Genomic DNA, 14,989 nt, shown 5'->3' with positions numbered 1-14,989 from the left:
CAGCGACGATATATTATATTTATAATATTAATATTATAAATTAATAATGAGGATTTTAAAGTGTCAATAAGCCCACTATATATCACTTAGAAATTGTGATTCTCCACATGCTATGCAAAATGTTTATCTCTTGCGGTGGGTTGAACCCAGCAACAACAGTTCCTGACTGGAACACACACAGGAACAAGTCTTCCCTGCTGAGGAAAAAGCACCGTCATGTGTTCCTCCAACAACATGCTGGAGAACATTTCACACTGTGAACTCTAGAACGTTCCCCCAGAGGGGGGTGAGGGTTCCGCTATGTGGCAACATCCTGCCTGAGAGCAAGGTAGGGTTTCATTGGTGCTGCTGCCAAGGATGGAGGCGAGGGAGGGGCACAAAGAAAGAAAGGAAAGGTGTTGCATCCCGATTCCTCAGCTAACTACCCACGTTACCATCACCAAATGGACCCTCCCAGGCCCACTTGGTTACATTTGTTGAACCACACTTGATTCCAAGCCACGGCATCCACAAGACACGTAGATACACGTTAGTTTTTAAGCACATCATTATTTTTAATAACCAAAGTATGCCTTCACTGACATTCTCACAAAATGTGATCTTTCATTTTTTACTTCTCCTTTGCACAGCTTAAATAAAAACATGTTTACACTGTGAATGTTTGTAAACTGCTTAACAAGGGACCAAATGTTGTTTAAACTAAGGGTTTATAATGAAATCTGTTTTACTGGACAGTGTCCAAACATCTTTGACAATAATGTAGTTGTTCTCAAAGTGGGGTTCCCCACAAAATGAGTTAACAGCATCAAAATTGGTTTAGATATTTGAAACAAAATACCTGGTCTACAAGCTCTCAACGTGTTGCGATGGGACACGTGAGCTTGTAGATCTGATATTTTCTAAAAATCTTGAAAGAGTGGACATTTTTTAGACATTTTCACTTCACTTTCATCTTGTATGAAAGTGGCACAAAATATTTTCAAATGGGGTTCCATGGCCATTTATACATTTGGGGGTCCTTGACAGTTCAGAAACAGGCTGGTCACTGGTCAGACAACTCTGCGTGTCTGCATGTTCAGATTCATGTGCAGACAGTGGGTGTACTGTTTATGTACAGATTATGTTCAGTCTGACTATAATTGAACACACACAGTGAAAGGTTATTGAGGGGAATCTGCCAAACACTTAAATAGGCAAGAGACAACAATAACCCACTAGATGTCGCACTTGGTTAGCCAATTCCTCTGCAGTCTCTATACTCAAGCAATGTAACAAACCACTCAATGTACTGTAATAAACTTTAGGGGGAAAATACATTAGCCAGAGCAATAGAAGCACACGTCATCATCTTACAAAGCTAAAATAATTCTGTACCTGACAGAATTATACAAAAATATGATTTCTATTGTATCTTTTCTTTCTTTGGGGGGAAAAAGCTCTGTGGATATAATATTTTCAGTTTATCCTTTGTATACACACAATTGTCGTCAATATGACCTGTATGTCAAATAGCAGCACATTGTTTTGAGGCAGGGTGGTCTGTCACATCAGACACTAAACCAGATGATCTCACAAATTATTTCTTTCTCTGGTTAATCAATCAAACCAGGTGTTTTTAGTGCTTGGTTAAATAACGACACACTGCATACTCTTGGCTCTCTGTGGCATGTGATCTGACATCACTGTGTTAAGGCATGGAGAGCTGCAGACAGAGATGTGGTCGAGAGGATCCAGTGGTGGGCCAGGCCAGAGCAGTGGCTCCTGGGGTCTCAGCGTGCACACAAGCGTCCCATCCGCTATCTAGGCCCCCATTTGATGTTAGTGAGACCCTGGAACTGTCTTTTCAGAGCCTGTCTGTCTGACCACTCAGAATCCAGATGGCTGTCATCGTCAGCATCCTCCAGTTTCTGGAACATAAGTGTCACAACTTTCAGAACCACATTTGCCCTAACCAGGAGTATGGATTTGCAAAAGCCTATACCGGTTGATTGCAATGTTTCAGTGAACATGTTGCCTGGTCTGTTACCTTCAGCTCCTCCTGTCTCCTGTATTGGTGCATCATCATTTGTTTCTGCTGCTCTTCTGTGATCAGGGGCTCTCTCGCTGGTGCCCCCTGGCCACTCTGAAAGGAACAGCAGCATATACATGTAAATATACAGTACATGTCACACATGACCTCAACAGACAAATGAACTGTATCATAACAAAAGGGGGGTTAAAATCTCACTTGTTGTAAGAGGCCTCACCTTTTGGATTTTGACAACAATCTTTGTCTTCTCATTTTTGCCAATGTAGTCCTGTAGCTTTTTCCCCCTCTGCATCTCCTTGGTAGCCCACCATAGCTGATACTCATCCTCTGTGATCACCTGGAGAGAAGCCTGGAGAAGGAGACAATAATGGAAGGAGTAGATATTGATGGATTGAGAGAGAATGAAAGACAGATGGAACGCTAAATAAAGCAGATAAAATGGAGATCGGATCAGACCACAATACCTTGAGTAAAGCTTAGTTTTGTTGAACAAATGTGTCTCTTAATGAAAAATTACTTCCAACGTTAATAAATAATTAGACCTATTTGTACCCATGAGGGAATTCAGTTTTCAGCTTCACCCAGCTGATAGCTGCGCAGGTGGTCACTTGAGCGCAGGGCACAAACTAGCCCCCATTTTGTTTTCGCACACCATTCGCCCCCAGCGGTTCTTGTATGTGTTTTACTGGGGTAAGGTAAGGAATAAGGTTAGGGTTAAGCATATTTTTACTGAGGTTGAGATTATAAATAAGGTTAGGTGTAGGCATAGTTTTACAGAGTTTACGTTTAGGAATAACATTAGGTTTTGGCATAGTTTTACTGAGGTTACGTTAAGGAATAACATTAGGTTTTGGCATAGTTTTACCGAGGTTACGTTTAGGAATACCTGGTGGCGAATGCTCTGAGGTCGCAGGATTTGACCCCGGGCATGAGCGCAATAGATAGGAGGGGACGGGGGGGATTAACACCTCCACTTTTTTTGGGTGGAGGGGATATCCCCCCCAGTCAAAAAGTCTGGATTAAAACTCTTTTTCCCCCAATAATAATAATAATTATTATTATGTTTATTGTGTCTAAAAACTTAAAATTACTGCTGGAATAAAACCAATGAGCGATACAATTTAAATAATTGAGGGTTCCTATATTATATACTCACCCCTTATAAAGCTAAAATGGTTTCTCCTGCTTTCACGTTGTTTTGAGACCTATAGTAGCTTTGCGGTTTGTGTGTCCGCTTGCATCATGTTATGGTTGTGAAACTTAGGTGTGCTATAAAGGATAATTATGATCATCTGAAGTAAATGGAAAAGTCTTTTCATTGGTCCTGCAAACATAATATCAACTCTCAGGTTCTGTTCGCCCCACCCTCCCCCGGTCCTGACTGTAAAGCAGCTTCTTCAGCACACAACAGCATGCATTGAACAGAGCCAGGGAAAAAAAAAAAAAAAAAAGACTGCAAACCATAAGATCAACTTTCAGGTTCTGTTCGCTCCACCCTCCCCCGGCTTCTTCCACACACAACACGCATTGAACAGAGACAGGGAGAGAGAGAAAAAAAGACGTAATGTAACATAGAGCAGCATGTTTCATTACTGTAAACTGAGAGGAGAGCTTGACTGTTTACATTCAAGGAAGCAGCTGATGTCTGTGGGTAAGCATGCAACAGAAAATCTTCTCCCCTCTTCCTTCTTCCTTCTTTATCCAACACCATTAAGCAATAAGCATGGATAACGTAAACGCAAGTGTTTCGAACGAAACACCTGTTTGCTAAGTTCTGGAAGGAAGCACTCCCAAACTAGTGACATGATCAGTTGATCACAATCACATCACGTTATGAATGTATGTAGGTTCCCAAATTGTGAAAAGTGAAAAATGGTTTGGTTTGTTGCAACAATGACTAGTTATCTAAAGTATGGTAATAGTGTCAAGTAGTGTGAGGATGTGTTTGAGCGCCTCAGTTTGGCCGCTGCAGAGTTCATGTGCAACCTCTTCCAGAGAGATAGATGGAGATACTAGAAACTAAACTGCTGGATGTCCCTAGTAATAACAATAATTGTATAATATCCATCATCATCTATCTAGTAGTCATATGATTATGTCATACAATATTAACAATCTAGGCATCACAATATTTTTGTTTCAGTCAGTCACAGTATTATTGTTTTGTGAACTCCCAAAATGTTCACAGGATATTGCTGTAGATTAAACGCACTGACTGACTTTGCTGTTAAAACAATGTGCATACACACAGTACACACAAGAATGTCATGTTATGCCATTCTCATATAGCCTTATATGATCTAGCCTGTTATACAGTAGATGTATTCTCAGATCATTATAGCCAACCCTTGTTTTCCATAGCTTAGCTAACTAGCCAAAGTTCTGATTGCATGCAGACTCATTTTTGCATGTAGGCTAATCATTTTCATACTTCACCCAATCTGAATAGTCCTATACTGCTTATTTTTCCTCCTATTCTATTTCCTATGTATAGCCTATATGCTTCACTCCTCATGTGCATTTGCTTGAGCACTGCTGCTATTGATTAGTGATTGTATATTCTGCACAACACCTGCACATATTTAAGCTGCTACTAAAAATACAATGTAGTGTTTTATTGTTATACTGTTTTATATTGGCTTGCATGGGAGGCTGGGCTCAAGTCAGAGCTCTGGTGTCTCATTCACTTGCTGGTGATGATGGTGGTCTGCACTTTCTATTTCATGGGTGGATTATACTGCATTAATAATACAGTAGCTGTATCTGAGTGTGCATGTAATGGATGATTATGTGTAGTGATCATGGTTAGATCAAGCTAGAATTCCTGGACTTTGTTTCAAGAGCTAGCATTGTCAAATTGTTACACCAGGTACCACATGTTTGTTTATAGCCTGCTTAGGCTACAATAGTAAAACTAAAAGAGTGAGAAAACATGGTAAATGGTGTTACAATTTGACAAATAAGGTGAACATGATTGCTGAGGCGATCACGGCTACCGTATCATTGTGAGACATGTCATTCAAACAGTAACAAAGTGTTCCCGGTTGGCCGGTTCTCCGCTTGCATGGGGGGGCCCATACAGATTTCTGGCCTAGAGGCCCAGAATTGCTAGTGACGCCCCAGCCCCCAGTGTTCAGGTCCAAGAAAAAGCCGCAAATATGATCGATTATACTGTACACACTGAGTAGTTCTCATTTCAAGGCGTATTACTGCCCTCTAGAGGCACAGTCCCACCAGTGCAGTGCAGTCGGCAGCTCAGCTCAGCTGTTCTGAATGAGTTTAATTAATGCTACGCGATAGTGACAAGCAGGCAGGCAGTGGCCTGCCTGCCTTGAAATCTGCGTAAAACAACGGTGTAATTCAGCTCAAGTGGAGGGGATATGTCCCCCCCTCCTCGGGGCAAAAGTGGGGGGGATATCACCAAAAGTGGGGGGGATACCCCAAAAATTTTCGCGCGCGCTATGCGCGCGCACATACCTCACAGATATGTCCCCTTCACTTTTAAAATGCCTCTTGCGCCCCTGACCCCGGGCGAGTGTGTTTTAGTTGGAGTGTTCTTGTATTTGGGCACTCTACCCGTTGCATACATGTATAAATTAACCTTAAGATCGATTCTATACTAAATATATGGAAATAAAATCTAGACAGCCATTCCAGTGAAACAGGGTTGAGTCATTTACCTGAGTCCCTGAAAGGTCTTCCTGGTTCTCAAACTCCATCCTGATTGGGTCGTGGGGAGGCAGACCCATGGGGTAAACAATCATGACTGCACCTCTCAGCTGGTCCAAGGCTTCCTTCACCACCTCCATGGTGACACACACATTGGCCTGTACTTGTTTCTAAAGAACAAAGGGCACGCAGCATGAAGGTTGGAGGCGTTGGTCTGTGTGTGTGTGTGTTTTATGTTATAAAACACTGAATAGGCCTATATGACTAGAAGCAACTTCTACTTCCATAATTAATGCAAAACCTACTTTAGAGATCAGTGCCTTTGCCTCTTCCATTGTCTTCAGCAGCACCTCTTTCATCTTCTCGTTTGGAGCTGGCAGAAAGTAGCCAGAGATGTTTTATTTAGTGATTGTGAGATGATGGATATCATGTATGACATGAATCACAATCCTTTTTTAAATAAACAAATATGCAACATGATACTGTATGTATAACACAATTTCAGAATAATCATCCTGCTAATTCTTTTTTACATTGCTTTGTTTTAAAGCTGTGACCCCCCCAAAATAATCATATTTGAACCATCGTCCCCTGCAATGCTGTGGCCCTCGGCTTGGTACCCTAGACATGATTCGGCCCTTGGGGAAACTAATTGGGGAACCCTGCTTTAAAATGTCTGTGTGCCTTACCATGTCCATTCCTCCTCCCTATCTCATCCTTCCTGAACACTGGGCCTCCACTGGGGACACACTTGTCTTCCCACTCGTCCCTCAGTTTCAGATCCACAATCTGGTCATCGGTCAAGCCCTGCATGTTGGGAGGGAGCGTGATGCCATGGTCCGCCAGCTCTGGAATCTCTGAGGGTTTCAATGAAATGACACCAAAAGGTTGATGATTGCTATGAGATTCTGGCTGATGTAAAGGATGTAACTTAGTTGAGACCCCCACAATAGATCCTTATAGATCTTTAACTCTTGAGAGTGTAAAATGAAACCAAATTTGGTTTTGTTAAACATCTACATTACTTAATTTAAAAGAAGTCTACACAATTACAGAATGTAGAAGAATTGTTATTTTGATCGTTTGTCTGTAGTGTTATCTCTCCTATGGTACCACATCAATACAGCATGGAAATGTGGACAAATCTTATCCGACGACAAAAAAATATTCAAAGTCTTGTGGGTCTGAGAGGTTACAGTAACCAAACGGTGGTCCACGGCTAAAAAGCAGAATAAATAATGGACCTTGGTATGAAAATGTTTGAAAACCACTGGTCTACAACCTTTTCTGGATCAGGGCCCACTTGTGGTCTTTATCCCTTTAGTTCACCTTGTATCAGTGAACTGTAGGCTACTGTCCTGTACATTTTCCTATGCAAACTTCTAATAAAGTATTCAATCAATCAATCAATCAATGCGCTTATCTGTTTTCACCTGAACATATCCTGTCCACTTTGAGTCTCCCGTTGTAAATGGCAGAGATCTGCTGGATGAGGGTGTCCAACGGGACTTCCACCGTGGTGTTGAACAGAAACTGACTCTCATCCCCTCGCTTCAGATGCAACTGCACCATTTTGGAGTCGACAGAAGGAATCCTGTGTTTACTCCCTGGAAGATGATGAGATTAATAGAGAGGTGAAACATAGAGAGATCTGTTTGTAATAAACCCCTTAACTACGCTAACAACTAAGGCGGTGTTTGTTTTGTTTTAAGAGTAAAGCTTCTCCTCGGTGGTTTCCATAGCAACATCAAACACTGCGTGGACGCTTCCAGAAACGGCTCACTTTGATAGGTGTTATCGAAACTAGTACTAATACTGTGACTGTAACAATAACAACAATAAAGTCAATAATAATAGTAAAATTACACAAATCATTCTCACAGACCAGCAAGTCACATTATGTGATAGGTTACCAATTTCGGTATAATAACACCAAACCAAGCAATAACTGGTAGCCCATGTTGGCTATCGTTTCTACATTCTTCCCACCTGTTCCGTCTCTAAAACACTAGCTATTAATTACTTGAAATAGTAACATACCTGCCACGTGAAACAACTGCAATTACAGTAGACTGGGTCTGGGTCCACTTCAGTGATCGATATGCAGAGCCTAACTAAACATGTTATAGTAACAAGAAGACAGACCAAGAGACAGACAGACACTTCTGGTTCCAGCACATAGACCCGCTCAGAGAGTGGACGAGTATAATCGTCTGTAAAATGTTTTACTGCCGCCTAGTGTTAGAGAGGGTTTCAAAAAAGATTTGAGAACCACAAAAAAGGTATTTACTATTTATTAAATATAAATTATAATATAATTAAATATTAAATATTCAACCAGATCCATGGCTTGGTTCCAGATTCAGGCAAATAAAAATTTGATTGATATAAATTATTTCTTCCTGCTATTTGCGGAATCTCTCTTGATACAAGTCAACGTCAAAGATTACATTTCTTGGAATTACGTTTTTTGAATCCATCGGTGTGTGGCAGTCTATTTGTTTTTTCTTAGTTTCTATTGTTGAGTTATTTTAAATCTACACTAGGAATCAAACTGTATGGGATAAAGTGAATAGTGGGATATTTTACTATGTATGGTTTAAAATGTATATCTGATCAATAGAATAGCTACAGTATAATCAACCTCTCATGTGCAGCATAAATGATACAAGACAAGCAGGTGACATCTAGGTCAACTGACATTTATTATTGCATACATACAACACAAATTGCTTCGTACATGAATGTGCAGTCAGCTGTCTGCGCACTTACAATATGGAGCCTCGGTTATTACATAGTAGTACATGAATTGCAGCTTTACACTTTTCTCTTCAATACATACAGAATATGGTCATACGACAAGATAATTTGTATTTACTATGGATTATAATCATAAAAAGGGGACACCAACCTGACAAAAAAGGACTCGTAGAGTAAATTTTCCTATAAAACCTCATCTTGAACATGACATGACACATAAGCGCTGGCTAGTCACCTATTGAGAAATGCTTAAGCTACAGCATCTACTGCACACATCTGAACAACATAAATGCATTTTTCTTTTATAAGATTACACATCGACTTCCAGCACAGGGCAGTAAGCAGCTGGCGGCTGGTTGGATCACTTGATTACGATGTCACCGCATTCGGTATAGTGACAGTGACACCTGAATCCGTGCAGTGCTAAGATGGTTATTTTTCTATATGTGTTTGAATGGGAGCACAGTATATGAGAGAAGCTTTAGTTAGCTGGTACTTTCTTACAGACCCTGATCGCCCCCCCTCCACCAACACCCTCCTAATACCTACAGTTAGTTACTGTATGCTTTCTAAATACTCGACTTTTACTTGACTGTATGTGTGTGTGTGTGTGGGGTGGGGTGGGGTGGTCGGGGGTTCAATTATATTACAATGTTTTTATCAGGGGTGGGGTGTGTGGGTGAGGGATTCTACTCTCAGGGAGCTTTGTGTTTTCAGTTTGCATGTATCACCACCAGCAATGTGCCAGTGTCATCGACAGCAGGTACCAGGGAAAATTAGGCCAAAGTGGGTAAGATGTGTGAAAGGACTTCAATACTTTTACATCACACCTGACATCACCACAAACGCACCCCCATCAATGGATTGAGAACACCACGTGTCCTTGTTACAATTACTTAATTTGAGGGAATAGTGTAGCGACAATGGATCTCCAAGTGCCACTGAAGACACACTCTGACACCGATTCTCAGATCCACAATCCTAAAACGAAACCCGGCGGCGTCTTGAGCATGCAACACACACCACTGTGCCTAGGAAGGCAGCATGATATAATGTAGCACTTTGGGATGTGATTTTCTGGTGACTTTACATATGAGGCATCATCAGCCTAATCGGTTGAATCCATTTTTTCAATCATGGCGGTGGTGGTTAAATATTTCACTGGAGCATATATGTTCCCAGCATGAATGTGGCCTTTATTTTATGGAACTGCAATGCCGTCCCATTCCCAACAGACTTTAGTAGGCCATGCCACAGAAGTTACAGTTCGACTGAACTCAGTGATACACTGGTCATATTCATAAGATACGAGTACCCTGCCCTACCAAGGGAATAAGTTAGGTTCCACAGGCTGCGGTCTCCACTGCCAAGCACTGTACAGACACTATCACACACAATAGACGTCACACACCTCAAACACAGCACATCACAACAGTACCAGGAATATATCAAGAGAACTTTTCTCACAACTGAAACTAACGTTTTAGTTTCTCTAATTGAGAAAAGAAATAAAACCAAGTACATCCCCTCTCGCCATGTCCTGTACTCTATGTGCATCTGCCACTGTGTTACCGTCTGATATATCCAGCGCTGACAAATCAGCCAATTCCCATATAGAGATGCTTGTCAAGAAATTAGAATGACAAAAAGAATCCCATGTGAAGGGATGACATCAACTCATAATATGCACAGATGCTTTTTTTACTGATTTTAATGGTGTAAAATGGTACTCTGAGTGTATGTCCGTTTGGGTACTGCAATAGTTCATTAAAGTTAATAGTTAATAGTTCTTTATTCTTTGGAGTTGTTGTCAATCCCTTTTTACAACTCAACTAAATACTTGCCGTAAATGAGGCACACACACGTGTACACACATACTGCACACACACACGTACAGTACACCCAAATACCACATTCTTTAAAAATGTACAGCAGTATTGGTTGAAGCTTTGGATCAAATCATGAGTCAAAGCCCTCAACAGAGGCAAAACTTCAAGCAAGGTAAAATAAAAAGCCCTCTTTGCAATGTTACAGCCTACAGGTGCTCTGTAACTTTGTCATACGAGTCTCTGGCTCAACGCAAAGACAGTAGGTAACAGCATATCAGTGCATATTGGTTACACTGTGCATACCACAGAAAGTCAGCACTAACATGTAGCAGGGTAGCGTCCGCCTTGGAGAATGTACATAATCACTATGTATAGGATTTTTAAATAGAGATTTAAAAAATGGAGTCAGATAAGCAAAACTGCCCCTGCACATGAAAAAGTCACAGAATAAAGTGGGAACAGAAACATGGCTTGATTCGACACTTGACCGCCGAGACGATATCACAGAGCATTTGTTTCTGTGGCAGTGAACGGTTTCACGGTTTAACGCTTCAGGGTTGGCGACGTCGATAAAAAGCATAGCAAGATATGAGAGTTAACTCACGCCAAGCAGTTAAGAACGCACAAAACTGTAAACAGACGGTACAATTCTTTGCAACTCAAAGTAATTGATAAAGACAACAAAGACATTTTATGGTGACCACATACCTGTGATGCATAGCCAACGATGTCATAATTATGCAGAACGGGCGAGGGGAAAAATACACAGTGCGTGCGGACGTATGATATCACAATGGTCACCCGTGGCGACCCCGCAAATGACTGCACGTTTGATATTGCACAGGACGCTTTACACACACATTACTGTGCATGTAGAAGATATACTTTATATAACTATATAGACACAGGCACACGTTTCCTGCCATAAATAAAAAATAAACATTATAACCATCCATTAAAACAACAGTTGTTAATATATCCCATACCAAGGGATGCCAGTCATGAGGATAGTACACGCAACAACTTAGGCCTACACGTTCCCCGTGTTGTTTAAATGCCCCCGGATGCGATGTATATCCTTTCATCTAATTCAGAGGGGGGTGAGTGGTCAATACTTAAATACTGTCTCTTTTGTACATACCATACACGCACATATACACATTACATGTATATGATATATATTTTCTTTATATCATAGATCTATACATATCTGGATATGCCCTGTAACAGCTGAGTCGACGTGTCCTCGTCCTATCTCTCGGTGAACTCCTTAGGGAAGGTGAAGCCATCGCTGGCTCTGTCTGGGATCTTACTGGATTTACTGGGGGCAGTCCTGGAGGGGACGGGAGGAGGGAGAGAAGGGAATGCTGAGGAGGAGGACGACGACGACGTGGTGCCCGGCAACGCCCAGTTCGGGTCCGAGTCAAAGCCGGACGAGGGCGGGAGCAGCTTCTGAGGATGCAGTGACAGAGAGCCGCCGGGTAAGACGGAGGAGGGCGCAGACGGTAGCGACATGGATGGGGCGGCGAAACGGTCCTCGTCAAAAGTGACCCACTGCTGGGCGTGGTTCCGGGGGGCAGTGACTGTTGCGGGCAGGGAGGAGGGCAGCGCCATGGGAAGGGCCGGGGCTGGCGTTGGGACAAGTGGGAGCAGAGGAGCAGGAAGGGAGGAGAAAGCGGACGGCGCTCCGTGCAGTGACATGTTCCTGTTGAGCTGGGAGGTGGGCGCCAGGGCTGCTGCTGGGATTGGGTTCAGTGCTGGAGACGGGGTGGGGATGAGGGTCTGACCGAGGGCAGATGCGGTCCTCCGGAGGTCTGGCTTGAAAGCCTGGTGCTGAGCGCTAAATTCCGGGGTGACAGAGCGGGGCGGCTGCTGCTGCTGTTGGGCAAACGGGGCCGTGAAGGGGTTGGTGCTGTTGGGCCGGGGAGGAACTGGGTCAGATAGGAAGGGGTTGGGAGAGGAACGCAAGATCTCCTGGGAGTGGCTGCGAGAGGACGGCACTGGAGGAGGAGGCGGGAGCAAGACTGAGGCTAGGGGGGAGGGAGTGGAGAGAGAGGACGAGGAAGAGGAGTCAAAACCCTGCAGGGCAGACCGTGCGGAGGAGGTGAGGGATGAAGGAAGCGTGTTGGAGGAGAAAACCCCGGTGGGAACGGAGGGAGGCGCGCGCAGGGACGAGCCTCTGTTCAGGGACTGGGTGTTGTGCCAGGATGTTGAAGAAGAGGAGGAGAGGAGGTCAGATGTGAGCGTGTCGAAGGGGTTAGGCTTCCATTGTGCTTCTCTCTGGATTCCATTCATTCCATTGGTCTGAGGAGGAAAGACAATAAAGAATTGACTAATCAGAGGTAGTGACACCAATCCAGTCTAGATTACTACTGAACAAATAGTTTAACTGGAACTGTGAAAAATCTGCCTTGCATTTCAAAAGCATTTTTATTACTAATGCAACAAATAACCCACATAAAGCCACCGATTAAATCTAAAACATTGAACTAGCACATATTGACACAGAATGCAGAGGTCTTGTGAAGTAAAATCATGAAGGGCTGGATTCAGAGCTCAGATAAACACGCACATGGACGGCAGTGAATACCGATTTTGCATGTACAGTAAGTGCAGTTCTCTGCAATTCAGACTTTGGTTAATATCTTCACCTCCCAGGGATATACAAATGCAGGGTGGGGTTTGCTAAAAGTAACGTGGGTTTTGTATGCTGTTAGTTAGTTAGTTCCCAGTTAGGTGGGGTTGTTTTTAAGGACGGGATAGTCCTCTGACTTTGCCTGGGTGTGTGTTCCCCTTTAGTGTGGTTGCTGTCCCGGGTCCTGGGTTGTGTTCAGCCGGCACAGGTTTGAAGGTCAGGCAAAGTCCATGGTGACATGGAGATCGGTGCTAATCTTTTTTGCTAATACATTTGGATCTCCATACATGGAGATCTGTGCAAAAGAAAAGTTGGCCAATACACTTGGACCTCTCCTTGTATGGGCCGTTCTTTCTGTGACGTCAGGTACTTTGTGTGTACGAGTACAGATCTCCATACATGCCTCCATACTCATTTTTACGCTAACACAAAGTGAAACGTAGGAGTGCTTTGCACCGCTCAAAAATTGGCAGTAAAATGGCAGTAGTTGCTCAATTGCATTATAATAATAGAACCTAGCAATCCAAAAAGACCTTGTAATTGGAAATATGTCTCCTTCCTGAGCGAAAATTAAGCATCTGCACATCCCTGGTTGGACTAATACGAATAGGATCCTTTCCCCAAAATATATTTTGCAGTGCATCAGTGAAAGAACTCTGAATTCAGGCCTAGGTCGTTGCATATGTGCTCGCTGATCTCGCAGATATGGAAGGACCGCAGATAATAACCATAGGAATGACCAACAACTAACATCACATTACTATTGTCATGTTATATGAACATGTGGTTTGGTATGCTGACCAACAAATAGAATGAAGAACTAACAAAATGAATAATACACCATTTCATGAGCCTAGCACAAAACAACACACCATTAACAGGCGTGCAATGGACTAATGACATCCAAGTAGAGAGGAACAGAGACAAGTAGAAAGGAGGATAAATCAACTGTAAACATGGGAAAGCAGGAGTGGGCAGAGGTTAATGGGAGTCATGTATGAATGAGAGTGGGTCATACATCGGTGCTATGGAGAGGGAGAGAAAGATAACTGTTTTTTTTGGTAAATAAATAAAATACCTGTCACCCTGAGGGCTTCTCCGGCTTGTGAGGGAGAGACAAATGCATCAGAGACACAGAAGCAGCAGAAAGAATAACACAGATAGCTATAGACTGGTCTGATGCCAGATAAAGGGGTAGAAGATGAGAGAGAGAGAGACATGCTTCCTATCAGACCGTCTCTCTACCTCCTAATACTTTACATATGATACACCCCATTACATTTCATGGTTAATTGATTGTCTTAAAAACAAAGAGGAAAAACTATGTGAGTATGAATAATTAGAGTACGACTTGGCAAGAACCAAAGTTAAGTGTGTTCTGAATCTACATGGATCTGTATTCTAAGGCCTGATTCATAGTTAGTTATGCACCAGTATTGCACATCGCAGATCTACCAGCTCACAATGCGGCATGCAATCTGCCATCTTTGATGCACGGCATGACGCACAACCAATATAAATCAGGCATAACATTCACTATCGCTGTAGGCTTCAACAGCTGGAGACAGAACGTGAGCGGTGGCACCAACCTCTGCGACTGGTGCCGTCTCGGATTTGGCAGCGTCGGGGGGAAGGGCATGGGAGGAACGGGAGCGGGGGGGAGGTTTAGGGGAGGCCAGGCCCTGTGGGGGCACAGAAGTAGCAGCAGGCGCGGAGGGAGTTGGGGCAGCGGCGGCGGCCGGCTGTGGTTGGAGGGGGGTGGCAAAGTTGGGCAGCATGGGCGGTGGCAGCTGGGACTGGACGGAGGGGGTGGGCTGGGGCTGCATGGGAGCCTGCTGCGGCTGCATGGGGGCCTGCTGGGGCTGCATGGGGGCCTGCTGGGGCTGCATGGGGGCCTGCATGGGTGACGGGACCTGGGGTCTGACAGACGCTTGGCCCATGGGAGTTGGAGGTCCAGATCCTGGAGGAGGTGCAGAGGGAGGGGGGCCAGACGGTGGAGGACCTGTACAGAGAACACAACAACACAACACAGGTACTGGGTTGTTTATCCTGACATTTGTGGAATCA

At 43.5% G+C, this 14,989-nt stretch overlaps 2 protein-coding genes across 3 annotated transcripts in view; both read right to left on the bottom strand.

Moving 5' to 3' along the window:
* Nucleotides 1-1,482: 1,482 nt before the first annotated feature.
* Nucleotides 1,483-7,854, bottom strand: cfap298 (cilia and flagella associated protein 298). Its single transcript, XM_080748851.1, has 8 exons — nucleotides 7,739-7,854; nucleotides 7,132-7,305; nucleotides 6,388-6,555; nucleotides 6,004-6,071; nucleotides 5,710-5,868; nucleotides 2,247-2,378; nucleotides 2,027-2,122; nucleotides 1,483-1,907 (listed from the first exon to the last, which is right to left on the bottom strand). Exons 2-8 carry the CDS (start codon nucleotides 7,268-7,270, stop codon nucleotides 1,797-1,799), a joined length of 873 nt encoding a protein of 290 aa, XP_080604977.1. The 5' UTR covers nucleotides 7,271-7,305; nucleotides 7,739-7,854; the 3' UTR covers nucleotides 1,483-1,796.
* A 525-nt stretch (nucleotides 7,855-8,379) lies between these two features.
* Nucleotides 8,380-14,989, bottom strand: part of synj1 (synaptojanin 1) — a 50,414-nt gene continuing 43,804 nt past the window's right edge. For both annotated transcript variants that reach the window (XM_080748496.1, XM_080748497.1), the window contains exons 27-28: nucleotides 14,512-14,924; nucleotides 8,380-12,591 (exon numbers count right to left, since the gene is read on the bottom strand). In XM_080748496.1, coding sequence (XP_080604622.1) covers nucleotides 11,539-12,591; nucleotides 14,512-14,924 — 1,466 coding nt within the window. In that variant the 3' untranslated portion in view covers nucleotides 8,380-11,538. The remainder of the gene's footprint in view (nucleotides 12,592-14,511; nucleotides 14,925-14,989) is intronic.

Source organism: Nannobrachium achirus (genome assembly GCF_963921795.1).
Source record: "Nannobrachium achirus genome assembly, chromosome: 19".
NCBI lineage: Eukaryota > Metazoa > Chordata > Actinopteri > Myctophiformes > Myctophidae > Nannobrachium > Nannobrachium achirus.
The sequence above is the reverse complement of the archived record's forward strand: the minus strand, read 5'-3'. Positions and strand labels throughout refer to the sequence as shown.